At 34.5% G+C, this 16,628-nt stretch overlaps 2 protein-coding genes across 2 annotated transcripts; one reads left to right on the forward strand and one right to left on the reverse strand.

Moving 5' to 3' along the window:
* Positions 1-46: 46 nt before the first annotated feature.
* LOC129798934 (zinc finger CCCH domain-containing protein 15 homolog) lies at positions 47-5,994 on the forward strand. Its single transcript, XM_055842445.1, has 5 exons — positions 47-276; positions 348-552; positions 627-1,078; positions 5,376-5,521; positions 5,588-5,994. The coding sequence occupies exons 1-5, from the start codon at positions 205-207 to the stop codon at positions 5,928-5,930; spliced, it is 1,218 nt and encodes a 405-aa protein (XP_055698420.1). The 5' UTR covers positions 47-204; the 3' UTR covers positions 5,931-5,994.
* Positions 5,920-13,779, reverse strand: LOC129798935 (phosphotriesterase-related protein). Its single transcript, XM_055842447.1, has 4 exons — positions 13,447-13,779; positions 12,863-13,381; positions 6,439-6,603; positions 5,920-6,369 (listed from the first exon to the last, which is right to left on the reverse strand). Exons 1-4 carry the CDS (start codon positions 13,463-13,465, stop codon positions 6,014-6,016), a joined length of 1,059 nt encoding a protein of 352 aa, XP_055698422.1. The 5' UTR covers positions 13,466-13,779; the 3' UTR covers positions 5,920-6,013.
* Positions 13,780-16,628: the final 2,849 nt, after the last annotated feature.

Below are 16,628 nucleotides of genomic sequence, written 5' to 3' on the forward strand. Positions count from 1 at the left end.
TGTCGAAAAGTGCACTGCAATACCGACAATGTCGAACAGTTGCATTGCCAGTGGCGGCGCCACATGGGGTGTCAGCGACACGTTCAATTTTTCTTGTGCAAGAGCGTTTTTGTTTTTTTTTTGCTGAAAAATACCTCAAATTGTGATTATTCCCTATTGATTCCTACATTGTGAGATTAGCCTGTGTGTCAGGAAGTTTTAATTATGCCGCCGAAGAAGCCCCAACCAACCACCAGTAAGAAAGCCGAGCAGAAAAAGAAGGAGAAAGTTATTGAGGTTAGAAGAATGTTTCTTTGCTTCTGGGAATTTTCCAACAAAAATCCCGCTGAAAATTATTTTCCTGGCAGGACAAGACGTTTGGACTGAAGAACAAGAAGGGGGCAAAGCAGCAGAAATTTATCTCGCAGGTGGAGAAACAGGTGAAAAGTGGTGGACAGCATCCACTGGCACCCAATACCAATGCCAAGAAGGAAGAGAAAGAGAGGAAATTGCGGGAACAGAAGGAACTTTTGGCGATATTCAAGCCCGTCCAGAATCAGAAAATTGAGAAAGGTTCCCCCAACACCCAGCTATTTTTGTCCATTTCGACTGTGGCCTTAGAGCTGTGTGGTTTTGTGCCATTTCAGGAACCGATCCCAAGTCCGTGGTTTGTGTCTTCTTCAAGCAGGGCCAGTGCACCAAGGGGGACAAATGCAAGTTCTCGCACGATCTGTCAGTGGAGCGTAAAGTGGAAAAGAGGTCACTGTATGTGGACATGAGGGACGAGATGGGAGCCGATGAGGAGGACACCATGGAGAATTGGAATGAGGAAAAGTTGAAGGAAGTGGTGGATAAGAAGCATGGCAAGGAGAAGCGAATGCCCACAACTGATATTATCTGCAAATATTTCTTGGATGCTGTGGAAAAGAATAAATACGGATGGTTCTGGGAGTGTCCGAATGGAGAAAAATGCATCTATCGACATGCACTGCCCCAGGGATATGTTCTCAAACGAGACAAGAAGATTCTGGACAAGAAACCAGAAATCTCACTCGTGGATCTCATTGAATCCGAGAGAGCAGCCCTAGGATCCCAACAAGTAAGTCAAGAAATTTTTAAAATTATCTTAAGTAATTATTTTTTAAATATGCAAATATTTTGTAATTTATGATGTTTGCAACTTGATAACTTACTGTATGGGGCTCAATTATGAGTTACATAACTCATATTAAAATCACGATCGGTGTCAGTGGTTTATTGGTTCTCAATAAATTTAAACCGATTCATAAATTTTACTCAAAATATCCCGCAGAATAATTTTAAGAGTAATAGAATTGAGTTTCAGACAAAAATTACTTATCGGTTCATTACCGATTTGAACCGATTCATAAATCGCTCGCATTGCCCAAGCAATAGAGCAATAAAATTAAATTTCAGATAAAAATTAGTTATCGGTTATGAACCGGTTCATTACCGGTTGGGGATCTCAGTGGCGCAATAGGTAAGACCATTGGTTCTTGGGCGTATAGATCCCCGGCTTGACTCACAGTTGTTAACTCTTTCCGGACCGCAGCATATGCTGCAAGCCAATTTCACCATTTTTTAATCAAAAATATCTAAGCTCAGGAATTAATTGAGGTCCTACAAAAAATATCTCACATTTGGACATCCTTGTAGTTTGTAATCATCCACAAGAATAGGATTTTTATCAATTCTGAATAATTCAAAAACATTGTTTTTCATAGAACATTCATATGCTGCTTTGGGTACTCAGAGTCCCAAAAGAGACGAAAGAGTTAATTCGAGTTTCGCTCGAACGTAATAAAAATGCACCGTCTTTGCCCAACAACTCCGGGAACATGAAAGAAGCATCTACTTTGCGGGAATACGTTCCTAGGCGGTCTACATAGAAGATTCTTCCACTACGAGAATTCACATTGTAAAAATGATACATTGTAACTCTTGTAATGAAATATCTCGTTACGAATAATAATAATAATTACCGGTTCATTCCCAGAACCGATTGGAACCGGTTCAGTTTTCTCGGAAATTCCAAGACCTTTCCAACAAGCCTAAAAATCATACCATTCGGATGAGAGATACGCTTTCTATAGCCTTTTTAACCTTTGACTTTGAAAAACTTACGAAGGATTTTCGTTTAACGACGAAATGTCCTCGGTAATTTCTAAAACATATCCAAAAATGAGAAAAAATGCGCGACGTTTTCCGAGCAATTGTAAAAAACATGGAGTGGGATGGGAGAAAAATAAGGGGAAAGTTAATGATCCCAGCGTCGACTTTTGGTGAGTCCCCTGAAGGTCCAAAGTCTCTATCTCTAACCGTTTTACCACTAGTACAAACTGAAAAATACAAATTAAAAGGACTTGAAAATCTGGATAAATTAGGACGGACTGCTAAGGCTGAAAAATCTGTTTTTCCGGAATTAACGTGGCCTCTAAAAAAAATTGCTTTTTTGAAGGAAATTCCCTGCAGCGTTTTGCAATTTTTAAGCTTTAGCTAGAATCTTGCAGAAATTATCTTTGATTTTGATATTTTGCTCCTTTATGGCCTCTACACATTGGGAGCAATAAGGCGTCTACACATTGGGAGCAATTTTTTTGCAGGGAATTTCCTTCAAAAAAGCAATTTTTGACAAAAATTGCTAAAACAATCTCGAATCATGGTTTCCTTAAAAAATTCTGTCAAAAATGAGCTTGTCATTTTTGACAAAATTATAGAGAGTAATTTCTTTAAAACATTTTAGATGGAAAATACTTTTAATTGGATATGATTTTTTAAAGAAATTGCCTACATCTACATATTTGACAAATTTTCCTCAAAAACCCATTTTTTCCAAAAATTCTTACCAATGTATAGAGCCAATTTTCGAGAAGGACACTTCTTGAAGCTCATTTTTGATAGAAATTTCTCATAATGAAAAGACTACAAATATTTTTTTCATTTCTTTTAGCAGTCAAATAATAAATCTTTAGGAAAAACAATATCTAATCGTCTTGATACAAAATAGTGTAATTAATTTGCTTCAATGTGGCAAATGGTGTGTAGGTGCCATAATAGCCTCATTTTACAGCCTTTAAGATCTCTACACCTTGGGGAGCAATTTTTGTTCGCACCTGCAGCACTGCAAGCAATTTCCTTCAAAAAAAGATTTTTTTACGAAAATTGCTTCCAATGTGTAAAGCTGTCTACACATTAGACAAATTATTGAAATAATAGCATTTCAAAATGACATTGAAAAGAAACTTCAATATTGAAGCGAATATTGAAACCAATATTTCAATAATTGCCTACACACTGAACAAATTGACTTCAATATTAAAAACACCAGTCTAGTCAGGGATTCACAGATCTTCTGGGATTTTCTTCCGTATTTTGTCAAGAACACCCAAAAATACCCAAGTTGGTCAGAAGATTTCTCCAGCTTCCTCCAAGAAATCCCAGATTTTCTTGGATTTTCTTGTTCATTATGTCCAAAGCACTTCAAATACATTCTGTGGTCAGAGGATTCCAGATTTCAGAGGTCAGTGGATTAAGCTCCAGGAATCCTCTGACCGCAGAAAGTATCTGAAGTGCTTTGGACATAATATACAAGAAAATCTCATAAGATCTGGGATTTCTTGGAGGAAGTTCCAGGAATCCTCTGACCACAGAATGTATTTGAAGTGCTTTGGGCGTAATTTTCAAGAAAATTCCAGAATTTCTGAGATTTTCTGGAGGAAGCAGGTGATTAGTGCTGACCAAGTTGGGTTCTTGAGAAGATTGAACAAAATATATAACCAAATTCCAAGAATCTGGGATTTTCTGGAGGAAGCAGGAGAGATGTGTCTTGACTTGGATTTTGATCTTGGATGTGTTGTCATTCATGAACAAGGAAAATCCGGCAGTTCTGTGATGTTCTGAAGGAAGAAGATTCCTAACCATTAAAAAATATTGAAGGAAATATAAAATCAATTTGATATTTAGAATTTCCTTGAAATTTTATTTCAATGTGACTTTGAAATTTTTTATTGACATAATTTGGCCTAGTTTGTAGCCATTCAAAATAATGAAATAAAATATTGAATAAAATGTTCCATATTGAAACAAATATTTCAATATTTGCCTACACACTGGATAATTTTCTTCAATATTGAAACTTTTATGTCAATAAATCTGCAATGTGAAGGCAATCCTTGTCAATATTTGATATTGAAAAGAAATATTTCAATAAATTATGTCTAATGTATAGCCAGCTTAAAGGCCTTTACCCAATGGGAGCAATTTTCGTCAAAAACCGACTTTTTGACTGAATTTTGATGTTTCTTCTTACATTAATATTGGTCATTTCCTTAAAAAAAAAGAAACTTTACGAAAATTCTTCCAAAAGTGTAGGGGATTTCACAAGCGATTTCAACTTAAAACAAAATGCTTTATTTTGACAAAAATTTCTTACAATATATAGGGTAAGTGTGCCAAATTTCGGCATAGTTGCATGCAAGCGACAAAGTCTCGAGTTTGAAATGTAATATTTTTAATATAAATTGAATATTTTTGTTACTTCTTCTTAAGGAGTGTTCCCTGGAACTTTGTAGACAGTTTATCATCTTTATTTTCTTTAAAATCATTTTAATACATTTTAAAATGAATAAAAATGTAGACATAGCTTTGGTGCCCTATTTCGGCCACCTTAATTTTCATAGTTCCTTGCCCTTCCCGAATTCTTTCAATGTCTTTTTCAAATTATCTTGCTCGTCGAAGCGACATTTTTTGTTATTTTTTGCATTGTACAATCTCAAGAGTATCCAAAAACTAAAAATTCATGGAAATTCGAGGAACAAAAAAGGTGACCGAAATTGCAAGCTGGTCGGAATTTGGCACACTTACCCTAAAGGTGTTTGAAATTTAAAATTGGTTTATTTGTTTTTTTTTTTCTTAGTTTTAAAACTTACAATCCGATTATACATTAGTCTCAATCGGCAATGGATCGGTAAAGTATAGGTAATGGATCTCCGAATATTTCTATTAATTTAATTTTATTTTTTTTTGACCTTGAAGTCAAACGGTATGAGATATCGACATTCGATTCTCGATGACCCCTCCCCTTAATGCAAACATTATGAACATCTAGGGACATTTTATACTCCGCCTTTCAGACCCTTTCCCCCAAAATCGTATTTATTTGGTTTATTTTGAAGATAGATCCAAATGGTAATTCACAGAACTAAATCGTGACTTCAAGCATTCGACAAAAATGGAATGCCTGGCCATGTTTCTCAGATATAATTTGATTTATTTTACTATATTACTTGTTCAATGCCTTTGAATTGGATAAAATGTCTCGGTAAATTTGGTTTTTCAATTTGCAAGTTTATTAATTTGTAAATTTCCCTTTTCAGACTAGAGTCACTTTAGAGAGTTTCATTGCGTGGAAGAAGCGGAAAATCGAAGAGAAGAAGGAGAAAATTCGCAAAGAGGAAGAGAAGAAGAGGAATGAATTTAAATCCGGCAAGAATATTGGACTTTCCGGGAGAGAAATGTTTAGGTAATTATTTTTTTTTAGCTACAAACCTGTGAAGCAAATTCTCAAAAAAAAAAATGTTTTTTACAGCTTCAATCCAGATCTCGTGGACGATGGTCAAATGGAAGATGGCGATGTGGCTTTCGATAGCTACGAACGTGAGGATACAGAAGACGACAAGGGCATTGAGTATCGGGAAATTGATTTCAACAGTTTGTCTCTGGGCGAAGTGGATGGAACGGGAACCGTGGCGACGGCTGATCGCTTCCATAGGCTGAAGGAGGAGGAGGATGGGAAGGAGGAGGAGGATGAGGACGAAGGTGCAGAAGCGATTGAAGCTTCGGATGCGGCGCCAATCAATGAAAATCTTTTCCTAAGCGAAGACCTGGAAGGACTCGATGATGAATTGAATGAGCTTGATATTGATAAATGAGCCGCCCGAAGAGCATTTTAATTGAGCATCGAGAAGAACTAAATAAACAAGTCACTAACACACATTTCCCCAATTTTTGTGGATTAGAATTTGCCCTGGAGCCAGAGACTAGGATTCTCAATGGTGATCCGGTCGATCTGCTCCAGTGACAGTCCCTTCACGTTGAGTCTGGGCAGGATGTTATTGAGAATGTGGGAGTATCCATGACCACCAAATGATGCCAGACGGTGCTTTGTGTGAATGTCATGGGACATCAACACTTGCCCATCGCGTCCTTCGGCCACGAGCTTGAGAATCTTTGCGATTCTCTGGCTATCGGAAACCATATCGATCGCCGGATTCAGCTGGTAGTAGGAACATTCGGTGCCAAAGAGGTCAAATTGGGTAAAGGTCCCCAGAGCCGCAAATTCCAGGAGTTTCTCATCGCAGAGGATAGTTCCTGGGCAAGAGTAAAAAATCTAGGTAAGTCCTGTCACGTTTTCCTTAAGATTTCAATCTTGATACTCACGATCCAGGTGAGACATGACGCATTTCGAGGCTTTGCCTCCAGCTTCGAGATACAATCTGATTATCTCGAATGGAGCCTCCTCATTTCTTCCTGGATGGAAGGATACACCACATCCGATAACTTCTTGAATCTCTCCAGTGGCTTTGATGGCTTTCTTTTCGAAATCTGCGAAAGAAAATTTATTCTCTAAATATTGTTTTCCTAAAGGGACAGATAGATATGAGGTTCAGGTTTAAGTCTAGGAGGTTTTTCTTCATTAGTTACTGTGAGAAAATTGTTGTAAAAAATTGATAACGATTTTACTCCATAATCGATAATTCTTGCTCAGCTGGAGCACTATTCGGCCAAGGCAAAAAATAATCGTGCAGTAAATTTTTAAATTTTGTTAGCAAAAGAATTAAAAATGAGTAATATAAAATTAGAAAGTGATCAGTTAAAAAAAAATAGGAAGTAGGAATAAAAAAATGCAGTCGAAAAATAAAAAAAAAATTAAAATCGAGCAGTTAAAAATTAAAAGTGAGCAGTAAAAATTAAAAGTGAGCAGTAAAAAAATTAAAGTGAACAGTAAAAAATTAAAAGTGATCGGTGAAACATTAAAAGTAAGCAGTAACAAATTAAAAGTGAATAGTAAAAAATTAAAAATTAGCAGTAAAAAAGTGAGCAGTAAAAAATTAAAAGTGAGCAGTAAAAAAACAAAAGTGATCAGTGAAACATTAAAAGTAAGCAGTAACAAATTAAAAGTGAATAGTAAAAAATTAAAAATAAGCAGTAAAAAAAGTGAGCAGTAATTAATTTAAGTGAGCAGTAAAAAATTAAAAGTAAGCAGTAAAAATTTAAAGTGAACAATAAAAAAATAAAAGTGAGGAGTAAAAATTAAAAGTGAGCAGTAAAAAATTACAAGTGTGCAGTACAAAATTAAAAGCGAACAGTAAAAAAATTAAAAGTGATCAGTAAAACATTAAAAGTGATCAGTGAAACATTAAAAGTAAGCAGTAAAAAATTAAAGTGAGCAGTAAAAAATTAAAAGTGAGCAGTAATTAATTAAAGTGAGCAGTAAAAATTAAAAGTAGGGTAAATGTCCTAATTCAAAACCATTTCCAGACGCTTTATCTTTGACAGAAGATTCAACACATTAAGTTCATATTTTTTTTTCCTGAAGAGAATTACATAAATTTGCTCCTTGACTCTTCTAGAATGTTACTGTTTACTGAAAATTCTTTAAATATAATTGGAAAATTTCTTAAATACAAGAAAAATATGCGAGCGTATAATGCTTCTATTGGAAACAAATTAATCCAAATGGAGATAAGGGAAAGTTTCTAATTGGAGACAAACAGTGTAACTGAAACCGCGACGAAAGGCTTCCAAAACCTTGTTGAGTTGCTCTTAAGAGCAGGATTTGTTGTTATCCCTGGTCTTTTCTCATTTCTCATCTAAAACAATAAGAAAATCTCTCCAAAAAATCATATTTCCGGGGTTTCCTATTGAAGCATTTGCAGACACTTCAGAAAACCCCTCTTTGTTTACGACATAGGCTATTATTTCATTTGCAAACTTTAAAGATTATCACTTAATTTAACTAAAATTAGCCAGAAATATGACATAAATGTTAAATAAAACGAATAAACAACAGTCAGCTCATTGTGTTTTTCATTGAAAAACAATGGTCGATCGATAAAAAATTTAATGGTGAAAAGGTACACTTTTAATTTTTCTGAGAAATTAAGAAATTAAAATTTGTGAATATGAATAGATTTTCGCTTTATTTGGAGCAAAATTAACTAAATAATGAAACTGTGGTATAGAAAATATATAAATATAATAATTTAGTACTGTATTTATAATGAAAACAATGACGTTTCCAATTGCAATAGCAAAAAATTTCCATTTGGAGCAGGTTTCGAATTAGCTTAATTTACCCTAAGCAGTAAAAATTAAAGTGAACAATAAAAAATTAAAAGTGAGCAGTAAAAAATTAAAAGTGAGCAGTAATTAATTAAAGTGAGCAGTAAAAAATTAAAAGTAAGCAGTAAAAATTAAAAGTGAACAAAAAAAATTAAAAGTGAGCAGTAAAAATATTTTTTTTGTTCAGGAAAAAATAAAAAGCGTTTAATAATTTCTTTAAAAAGCATTGATTTTATGCATTTGGAAAATTTAATGAATATTTGCAAAATTTCCAAATTTTTTTGTTTTTTTTTTTTGAGTCTTTTCTTGAAATTTAAAGTTGATTTTGCGTCATTGGTTAATTCTTAGGTAAGATAAGTGACACAGAAATGTAAAATTTGCTGACGAATTTTTATTTTTATTGATCACTTTTTAATTTTTCACTAACCAAATTGAATGCCTTTTACTGCTCACTTTTTAATATTTTACTACTCGTTTTCAATATTTTACTGCTCATTTTTAATATTCTACTGCTCACTTTTAATTCTTTGCTGCTCACTTTTTTTTTACTGCTCATTTTTTAAATTTTTTACTGCTTACTTCATTGCTCTTTTTTGCTGACCAAACTTTTACTGCTCGTTTATTCGATGCCTTCGGTCAAGAGTTAATTTCTTAAATGAAATAAGGTTTCTTGTTTACTAATTTTCTAACATTGTTGTTTTATTCTGGGCAAATTTTTATTTTATAAATATATGCAAGAAAATATTTGCAAGAAATAAAATTAAGTTGGCATCTAAGCACAAGATTGAAAAAGAACTCTTACCACTTGCAGTCCTAATAGAGACAAATTTTAGAAAATGAATAAATGAATTTCAACGACTCAGAATGTAAGTCGAACAACTCAATTTTGTTTTACAAAAATCGTTTTATTTGTTTTTTGGATACTTCTTTATACCTTCTATCTTAACTGTGAATATTATTTTTGACAGTTAATTACTGTAAAAGTTATAGAGATTTTAAATCTCAAAAATCCTTTACTGTGCTTGTAAAATCCCAGCTTCATATCGTTCTCCTGTAAAATTTGCCTACTGCGACTTATTCGTTACTTATTCTGAGCGATTGATTTATAAAAAAATGTCTAGAATTTCAAGACCTTTCAAATTGCTTCACCGAGAAAAAAGAGGGTGCGATTAACATTTTTTCCTCATAACTTTAACACTTTTTAGGTGTAAAAATATATCAACAATTTTTAATGTTAATTTTACACCTTATTAAGGGTAAAATTAACATGAAAAAGGGTACCTTTAACCCCTAATACACCTAAAAAGGGTAATATTTACACCAATTTTGGATCAATACTGCAGGGTAAAATTAACATTTCCGGAATGTTATTTTAACTTCTCTCTTTGATTTATCTCAGTGTTGTTATTTGGGATTCAGAGACTTTCGGGAACTTGACTAAACCTTCATTCTGAAGACTGCCTAAATCGTTATCGTTATGTTTGCGCCTTTGGACTCAAGATGACGAATGAACAGCATTTTTTCTCAAAATTTCATAATTCCAATTTGCTATATTCTTAAAAGGGAAGATGCAAGAAAAAATCGTAATGTAAAATAATTTTTTTTCTCTAGAGTTCGACAAATATAAGATATTTTCAATGTATGAATAATTTTCCACTTACGGGGAATGTGAAAGATAACAAGAACTAAAAAAGAAAGAGTCAAATTGTTGTTTATAAAAACCGGTATGAATTTGCGTCTGCTATTATATTCGTGGGATCTTTTTTTTATCTGGCAGCAGTCAAAATAACTCATTCCTTTATCGTTATCAGGAAGATTATGAGAGAAAGGTTTGACTTATTGTGAGTACAACAAACTGTAATAAAATCCACGCGCCGGATAAAGATTGGCTCTTAATACATTTTCAAAGTTTAAAGTTAAGTCTTGAATTTTGTATTAAATTTTTTAATCATTTTCAGTTTTTTTTTGCAGACGTTTTTAATAGTCATTTTTAAAGGAAACCTTAAATAAAAATTGTTCTAGAAAATTGGATAGCATTAAAATAGAGATAAACCAAAAATCTACAAAGAATTCTCAAATAATTTAAAAACGTTTAACTTAAGGCGGTTTTACTAGAGATTTAGCCTGTTCCCGAAGGTCTCGAAATCCTTAATAGCAACCAATTTTATTGCTTTTCAAGATTCTAATAGGTCATTTGTACTTAAAAATCCAGTTAGGTTTTTTAAATTAAGTTTTTTCCAAAAAATCTTGATTGATAAGAAATTGACGTACAAGATAAGAAGATGAGAAAGACAATAATAACTTAAGAAACTTTAGGTCTACAACATTTATGGAACAGTATTGGTTTTATGATCCTAGAGATCTCATTCTCCTTGATCAAGCTGCGACAAATATCAAAAAATTTAAGAATTAATAAAAGTAGGGTGGAATCATCACTTCTCGCCAGTGACCCACTTTTCGCCACTTAATTTGGAATGGCTATTTTTCGCGATTTATGAAATAAATGAGCAGAAAAGTTACATGTATTTTTACTGCTGCTACGTATAGAGCCGAAAAAGAGTAATTACTCGTTTTGAAATTACGATTTTGAGCATTTTTTAGAATAATATTTTAAGCAAGTGCATCGAATCCACTTATCCATGACACTTAGTATACATCAAATTTTCATTAAGCAAAATGTATCTTTTTGGATAAATAATTTGTCTATTGAATATTTAATTACACTTGTGGAATAGATAAAATTTGTATTTAGTTAATTAATATTTCATTAAATATTATATTTATATAAAAATGAGGCATGGCGAAAAGTGGTAATATTTTGGAATGAGTTTACAACCTGTCGCCATCTCTTTTCAATAGGCGACGCTAACTTCACTTCGTAGATTCTCAGTTGTCAAATCTGGATTGTTTACTTTATGCAATAGTCCAATAGTTTGATTTCTCATATAAAAGCAAAAAAAATCATTTAAAATGAGTAATAATAGGGTGATCATAAGGAAAGAGAAATACTGAATGTAATTTTTGCATAATATTGCCCAAAATAATTGAGTTTGAACCTTTCCAAGTGGGTGGCGAGAAGTGGTTACAGAACTGGCGAAAAGTGGTAAAAAGTGGCGACGAAGTGGTTATTTTTGCATTGTTAATAAAAATCAGTTTATTGAGTAGTCCAAGGTTAAATTGGAGGATTATTGTTTTTATGAATCTATAGCCAATACATTTAAGTAACCTTGTGTCAAATTTGAGTTATCTTGTAACAAGGGTTCAAAAGTTATAGTAAAATTAATTCCCGTTTTTCCTACAAGGTAAAAAAATGTGTAAAATTTTACTACTATAATAGTGCAAAATCGCCCATTTTAGTTGTTTACTTTAAAAATGTTTAAAAAATGCACAATAATTTGCTAATTTATTGTCACGTGATTGAAAATTACCACTATTATAGATGAAATATTTTCAACAACGTTGTTTACTTTGAAAATGTGTAAAACTTTAACACATTAATAGTGTAAAATCGGATAAATTAATTATTTAATTGCGATCTGTGTAAAATTTCTCACTATTATAGTCATAAAAAATTTTCGACAATGTTTTGTAATTTAAAACTGTTGAAATATTCTAAAAATTACCACTATTATAGTGTGATTATAGTTTTTCATATTATTATAGTGTGAAAAAATACACAACTTTATGGTATTTTTTGTCACATGATCAAAAATTAACACTATTATAGTTTGATCATAATTTTTCGCACTATTACAGTGTGAAGCCTTGTGTATTTCAACCAAATTTGTTGAATTTTTAAACAAAAGTTGTGTAAAAATTGTTGAATTTTCATTTAAGACATATACTTCAGTCGAGATGCTTTTCATTGGGCAAAAGTCATATAGAACATCAAATATTTATATGCATAAGAAGTATATTGTGAAGATCCGAGCATCAGATGTAATTATCTCGCATTAGGGAGGATCCCGAGTACAGGAAAAAACATTTCAAATGTCTAAAAAGGCAAAAAAAAACAAAAAAAAGCGAAATGAAAATTCAATAATTTTTGAGTTTGCACACAAAAATTCAACAACTTTAAATTAAACAATTTTGAATTAAACATTTTTCCAAATTTATCACTATAATAATGGTGTGAAAGATTACACACTTATAATAGTGTTAATTTTTTTTACTGTGTAAATATGGCGATAAGTGGTTACTCCACCCTAATTGCGCAATAAAAGTATCTAAATTGTTGCGTAAAACTAGGAAAAAACTTTATTTGGTGATTAAAAGAACAACTAAACTTGCCTTTTATCGATAATTCAAATCAATCTCTATTAAATCAAATATTAAAATTAAACTAAATTAAATTAGATTTAAATCTGTTGACTTAAACCTCATGTTCATGTCTGTATATGGCATAATAGCAGATAAACTCATTTGACCTCTGGGATCAATTAAGACAAAGATAGAGGGAGATAGAGATTAGCTATCGATGAAATTTTATAAAGAATGTTATCCCTGAGAAAGTTCTTACCATGAAGAGGCCATCCACTGCCCACTTCGCCGATGAATCCGCATTTAATATTGAGATTGGGATTCACATCAATCCCAGAGATGATTTCCTTTGAGTACATGTCGGTCAGCTGCTCCACAGTCATGGCCTGAGTGGAAGCAGTCTGCAAAGAAGCGACATAGTGACCAGTTCCAGCTACAATCTGAACACCCGTGGCCACAGAGATGTCATGCATCAGTCCAAGATTGCGATTGAGACCGTGGGAAGTGTTCTCGACGATTGTTCCTCCACCGAAGCGCTTAAAAGCCTCGATGTCTTTCTCAACGGCTAAGCGGGAGTCTTCGTCGTTGAAGGAGAGATTGTAGGAGCTTGAATACGGATACTGACGGACAAATCCCACATTTTCCAGTGTTATTCTCGGTGCCTGGAAGATGCTGGCCAGAGGCTGAGGTGGTTCCGTGTGGAAATGGGTGAAATCCAGAGCCAAATGCTCATGAGTTAGGGTGTAGCCCAGGGAATTGCTTGCAACAGTTCCCCTCACTGTTTAAAGAAAGGGTTTCCGGATGTGAAAATGGGATAGTGGAGAGGATTAAAGGGTCACTCACCTGTCTGGACTTGAGCCATCAAAGTGTTTGGTTTTCAGATTAACGTGGAAAATAGCACAAAACAGCAAGAAACACTAAAGGAAAAGTGATTAGAACGCAGTTGGGAAAAAAGCTGTGGAAGTCACCTGACTGCGTCCGAATGTGTGTTGTCTGTGAAATACTAGAGAATGATAGAGAGATGACAGTGAGAGACACCTTTTATATACACAAACAGCTGAAGAAAGGTGAGAATTTTTTTTGGAAATAAACAAAAATATTCAAATACATTGATAAGAGGGCAGAAAGAGACAACCAGAAGAGACTCGAAACTACCACACAGGGAGTATAGAAATGACAAATAATTGGGAATATGATCAAGAGAGCAAAATGAAACGCGGAATCTTCGGGACGTTCTGAAAGTGATTATTACTGTTCTTCTGAAATTTAAAAGGATCTTATGATTATGAGTTCAAATATTGGTTTTATATTAAATCTGTAGATCACTTAAATCACATTAAAATCTTTCTCAAATATAGTGAATGAAAATCATAAAAAGGCAAATAAGACAATTGCTAAGAATTTCTAAAATTATACGGGCTTCAGACCGCAGGTTTAGTTGGATAGCTTAAATGCGGTCTTCAGACTTAATGTTTAGCCTTTAGCCATATATGGCTTATTAAGGGTAAATAAATGCTTTAGGATTAGATACTGAAACAAGGGGTAACTCATTCCCATTTTTTCTGACAAGGGTTTCTGGTTTCTCGGGTTTCACGATGCAATTCTTGGGTTTCTCGGGTTTCGCGATGCAAAAAGTAGGTTTCTCGAATTTCGCGAAGCGTTTCTCGGACAATTGACGAGGGTTTCTCAATATGAGTTACCCCTTGTACTGAAACCAGTAATATTGCATTTCATTTAGAATTTTGTGGCCTTGGGCACAGTGTCAAGAACCTCTGGTATGAAGATCATTTTAGTGAGACACATAATCCTGTTAGATTCGGTTTGATCGGTTTGTAATAGGGATTGTTGGTGTCAAAAACCAAATGGCGGGCATTGGCGGGATAACCTTACATTTGACCTCTAGATTTTTGGGGACGAGCGTACCCAAAAAGTTTGAACAAGTTTTTTGAAAATTTAAGAAAAAATTGTTTTTCGAATTTATGCAATCTGTAATTGTTAGTTATCATACTTATTGGCCCCGAAAGCTTTTTCCTTATTCGGATCTAGAAATATCAAAAAAGTACAAAATCTGCAAGGAAGCAGAAAATCGAAAATTCACGATTTTTGACCAAAAATATCTAAGCTCAGGAGTTAATTGGGATCCCGCAAAAAATATCCTAGATTTGGACATCCTTATAGTTTGTAATCATCCACAAGAATCGAATTTTTATCGAATCTAAATAGTCCAAAAAAAAATCTTTGGGGAGTCTGGGTCTGGGTACCCAGACTCCCCAAGTCTCATTGATGTCGAAAGTGTCGAAAAGTCTTTATGATTAGATGTTCGGCATCGATGAGTCTACATGACCGGCTGGTTGTCGCTAATCAGCCTTCATGATCGACTAATCGGCGTTTATAAGTCTCCATGATAGGCTGGTCGTCGCTGATAAGTCTCCAAGCTTAGCTAATTGGCTCGATAAGTGTCCATTATCACCAAATCGACGACGATAAGTTTCCACGATCGTCTCATTGATCAGAAAAGTCTATGATTGGCTTATTGGCGTCGATAGGCCTGCATGATCGACTAATCGACGTTGATAAAGTCTCATGATCGGCTGGTCGTCGTTGACAAGCCTTCGTAATCGGCTAATCGGCTCTATAAGTCTCCATGATCAACTAATCAACGTCTATAAGCCTCCATGATCAGCTAATCACCGCTGATAATTCTCCTGGATCTTCAGGTCGTCGTCGATAAGTCTCCATGATCGTCTGATCGGCGCTGATAAGTCTCCAGGATCGGCTGGTCGTCGCCGATAAGTCTCTATGATCAGCTAATCAACGTCTTTAAGCCTCCATGATCGGCTAATCGGCGTTGATAAGTCTCCATGAACGGCTAATCGTCGCTTATAAATCTCCGCGATCGACTAATCAACGATTATAAGTCTCCGTGTAGAAATGTAAAGTCTACAAACTACGATCATACATAAATGTATGATCGTTTGATTAGCGCCGATAAGTCTCCATGATCAACTCATCGGCAGCTCTATTAAACAGTGAGTGGCCGATTTGCTTACCCCTGATACTTTATTTTTTCTTGCGTGATTTAAATCCGTAAAGAAAATTAAACTTGGTCAATAAAAAATCAATTTTGATTTAAGGATTTTAATCGCGCAAGAAAAACTAAAGTATCAGGGGTAAGCAAATCGGCCACTCACTGTTCAATAGAGCTGCCGATGAGCTGATCATGGAAACTTATCGGCGCCAATCGAACTATCATGGAGAGACTTGACGTTTCTACACGGAGACTTATCATCGATATTAGCCGATCACGGAGATTTATAAGCGACGATTAGCCGATCATGAAAACTTATCAGCTTTGATCAGACGATCATGGAGACTTATCAACGCCGATTAGCCGTTCATGGAGACTTATCGGCGACGACCAGCCGATCATGGAGACTTATCGGCGACGACCAGCCGATCATGGAGACTTATCAACGCCGATTAGCTAATCATGGAGGCTTATAGACGTTGATTAGCTGATCATTGAGATTTATCGAGCCGATTAGCCGATCATGGAGACTTATCGGCGACGAATTGCCGATCCTGGAGACTTATCAGCGCCGATCAGACGATCATGGAGACTTATCGGCGACGACCAGCCGATCATGGAGACTTATCAACGTCGATTAGCCGATCATGAAGGCTTATTAGCGACAATAAGCCGGTCACGGAGACTCATCGACACCGATCAGCCGATCATTGAGAGTTTTTGTCGTCAAAAACTAAAATTAGATCAGCGAAAAATCAATTGATTTAAGGATTTTCCGTGTTGAAATTTAATAAGTTATTGATCAAAATTCATTTTTTGCTGATCTAATTTTAGTTTTCGTGATTACATTTGATGTTTCTTTACCCAAAGAGCAAAGGGTGAATAATCTCTACAAATTACGAGAAATCACCAGCACATTTGCACGGAGATCTCTTCCTTGGAAAACATTTGCTCCATAGCTCGGAGAAGCATAGCCGCCTTCCTTTTAATATCTTTA

This window comes from Phlebotomus papatasi, chromosome 1, assembly GCF_024763615.1.
Source record: "Phlebotomus papatasi isolate M1 chromosome 1, Ppap_2.1, whole genome shotgun sequence".
NCBI classification, from domain to species: domain Eukaryota; kingdom Metazoa; phylum Arthropoda; class Insecta; order Diptera; family Psychodidae; genus Phlebotomus; species Phlebotomus papatasi.